A 3,538-nucleotide genomic window follows, 5' to 3' on the forward strand; every position below is an offset into this window, starting at 1 on the left:
ACTGCTTTAACAGATTCAGGGAAGTAATGCACAAACTCTATACTCATTCTCCTGATTAAAACCATGAGTGGTCTTGAGAAGAAACATTCAGACCTGACTATTATATAAAGACGTGTCATATAACATATAAGGATTCCTGTGATCCATCATGACTGAGAAGGTGAATTAAAAACAACATCCTTGTTATGAAAAGGCATGTTTTATTAAATTCATATAGGAAACAAACAACTACAGCCAAGGAAGATGTTGACAAGTAGCCTATCTGAGATAGAAACTTTCAGGAGCGCCACATTAATAATCATAAACACATTAGCATAAGGAAGTCAAATCTTGTAGAATTAGTTTTATTCGTAAGGATAAAATGCTGCACCTCAAACTGCATCAGTTTACTGATAGAATGGAAAATGTATCAGCAGTTTCTCAAGATCACCACTAGAGTTCATCACATCATGTGAAGTGTATTATGACCATCAGTAATGATCAACAATCAGATGGACAGGACACTTTGTTGCTGCTGAAATAAATGAATCTGAAAGAGTGTCAGTGAAGTTAGCAGAGAAGATAAACTGATGGCATGCTGCTTAAAACAGCTGGATATATTTAATACGCTGTAGCTATATAAGGCAATGCAAGTCAGCTAATGTTGATGTAATAATAATAATAAACTTTATTTTATATAGCGCCTTTAAAAGTAGCATCTCAAAGCGCTTTACATATATATAAAAATATGAAGTTAAAAGATATACACAGAACAGTACAGGCAGTAAAGTCTAACCAAACAATACAAAGTTAATATAATAACAGACAAAGTAATCACATAAATCACATAAAAGCTACCCTATAAAAGTAATTTTTAAGGGACGATTTAAAAACACTAAGGCATTCTGCATTCCTGATCTCAGAGGGCAGGGAATTTCACAATTTAGGAGCCAAAGAAGAGAAAGCCTGAAAAGAAAGATGTAAAGGAACACATCACTTTCAAACAGCAGAAGCATAATAATACAGGTTTATGTGATCCATATTAGGAAGCATAAACGATACAAACAGGATGTCAGGCATCTCAGATAATAATCCAGAAACAGGGACAATAAAACTGCAGTGTTAAAATCAGATTTTAAACCTTTAGAACTATAAAAGATAAATTCAGTCTCCAGTCCAGCAGGTGTCGCTGTGAACCTGTTCATTTGTTTGAGAACGGCCAGAGAAAACCAGAAGAAGACGAAAACGAAACCAAAATACGAACTGGTCTGACGGGACAAACAACAACAGTAAAGGACAGAAAAATAGTGCTTCAGATATTTCTACATTCTCTTCCTTGGGCTCACGACTGCAAGTACATTTCATTTATTCTCGGTTATTTGGGCTATGTGTTTCGTACTGTCTGTGTGAGCGTGATTTAAATGTGAAGTTAAGGCCTGTTCTTCAGTTTTTCACAGGCTGTTACTCTGATGAAGAACCTGTCAGAAAATACTGTTAAAGCATAAAGTTTCTAGGAAGGGGTTTTAAAAAACGAACGTTTCTGAAGTTTTAGGCTGATAAATAATAAACTGCAACACAACAGGGAACACACTTGGCTAATATCTATTTCCTGAACTTGTCATTAGAGGATCTGAAATGATTGAGATCTTTGTGTGCTACAGTGTAATATATGTCTGTAATCAGTTGATTTGCTAGAGTTATTTTGTGTGACTCTGGTTTCTTCTTGATGTTCCTGAATAAGTGTGATGTTGTTCATCTGCAGGTGTGTTCTCAGCCAGTGCGGATCAGTTCAGCTGCAGGATGTCAGAGGAGCGAGGAACAGAGACCCGTCTCTCACAGAAACACAGGTGACACTGAGGCACTTTAAACACTGCTCCAGCTTCAGATTTATCCTCTCTACAATAAAATCTTATGCATTGATTTAGATTTGCAAATTCTACTTTTTAAACTTTTAAACTACCTACATGTTTTTACATAGTCACAGATTAAAACAAAATTATTAGAATTAATTAATACATATTCAAAATTTAGGTATTAAGTATTGTGCAGATTCCACAGTCAGTGTTTCCCGCTCATGTGTTCTGTGTCATTAGTGTAAGATCAGGATCACGTGTGTCCAGCTCTGTGTCTGTGAAGAGTGACTGCTCAAGAGATGAAGGACCAAGCTTCAGTGAGAAAACTCCATCATCTGCCAAAAGGTATTTCATGTGCAATACTAATTTCTAAAATTAATATTAAAATGGTTACATTTAGGACAAGTATTGTGCAGATTCCACAGTCAGTGTTTCCCGCTCATGTGTTCTGTGTCATTAGTGTAAGATCAGGATCACGTGTGTCCAGCTCTGTGTCTGTGAAGAGTGACTGCTCAAGAGATGAAGGACCAAGCTTCAGTGAGAAAACTCCATCATCTGCCAAAAGGTATTTCATGGATTTCTGTTACAGAAAATATATCAGTGAATGTTTATCATATAGTTAAATATTTACCAAAGTATTCACATTGTATGTTTTATTTGACATATAACTATACTTGTTCTCACAAAGAGCAATGCTTTAAAAAACTTAAAAGGCCACTGTTAGCCACTGTTTTATTTGTTTACATGACAGAAAATATTATAATAACAGACCTATTTTTTTCCTTTCATTAAAATCTGTACCACAATGCAACAAAAATTATGTACACAGATTCTACACTTTAAAATTTAACTGAAACAGATGATGCTTTCGTTGTTCTCTTTCTTAAAACAAAATAAAGAGAGAGATTTCTTTAGTGTTTTACCTAGAAATACAGTATTTTATTTTATTTACTAGCAGTGTTCAACGTAAGACAATACATTCAGATGTTCAGGCTCACGGGAACCACAAGGTTTTCAAAGAAAATCTCCCATGTATATTCAAGGTAAGAAAAGCACTTTTCATAAATGTTTAATATTTGTATCTTAACTAGGGATGGGTATAAGATACAGTAAGAAAATGAACAAAGAAATAAAGCAAAATAAACTGACAAATACAATAAACAGTGCATGATTTTTTTCATGGAGATCTGCTAACATTACTGTTCCAATAAATAATGCAGCCTAGGAATATAATAAAATAAGTAAATGTAAAATAACACTGCATACTTTTCACTGTATAATTCGATAGATTAATGCTTATTAAAGCTAACGTAATTCAGATTAAAAACGGAGTGATTTTCTCTAGGGATGCGCCGATCCAATATTCATATCGGCTATCGGCTCCGATAGTGCCATTTTTCTCGGATCGGGTATCGGTCAGAGAGAGCCGATCCAAATCCGAAAAAATTATTTTTTTCGATTGTGCAAATTATTCAGTGTTACTTCTGAAGCCATATGATAGCTTAACCCTTTAACGCGTACGATCGCACTGGTGTGATCAGTCTTGGCTGGTCCCTGAAGCGTACGATAACACCGGTGTGATCGGTCTTGGCTGGTCCCTGAAGCGTACGATCACACGATGTGATCAGTCTTGGCTGGTCCCTGAAGCGTACGATAACACCGGTGTGATCGGTCTTGGCTGGTTCCTGAAGCGTACGATCACACCG

General features: G+C 35.8%; 1 protein-coding gene across 1 annotated transcript in view; it reads left to right on the top strand.

Moving 5' to 3' along the window:
* Nucleotides 1–1,236: 1,236 nt before the first annotated feature.
* The window catches only part of LOC107575994 (NACHT, LRR and PYD domains-containing protein 12-like), a gene marked incomplete at its 3' end in the record, with an annotated part of 21,267 nt that continues 18,965 nt past the window's right edge, over nt 1,237–3,538 (top strand). Inside the window, 5 exon segments of the mRNA XM_016262284.1 lie at nt 1,237–1,329; nt 1,742–1,826; nt 2,073–2,177; nt 2,293–2,397; nt 2,788–2,875. Of these exon segments, the coding sequence (XP_016117770.1) occupies nt 1,780–1,826; nt 2,073–2,177; nt 2,293–2,397; nt 2,788–2,875 (345 nt within the window).

The sequence above is a fragment of the Sinocyclocheilus grahami genome, unplaced genomic scaffold, assembly GCF_001515645.1.
Source record: "Sinocyclocheilus grahami isolate Dianchi unplaced genomic scaffold, SAMN03320097.WGS_v1.1 scaffold3092.1, whole genome shotgun sequence".
Classification (NCBI taxonomy): Eukaryota; Metazoa; Chordata; class Actinopteri; order Cypriniformes; family Cyprinidae; genus Sinocyclocheilus; species Sinocyclocheilus grahami.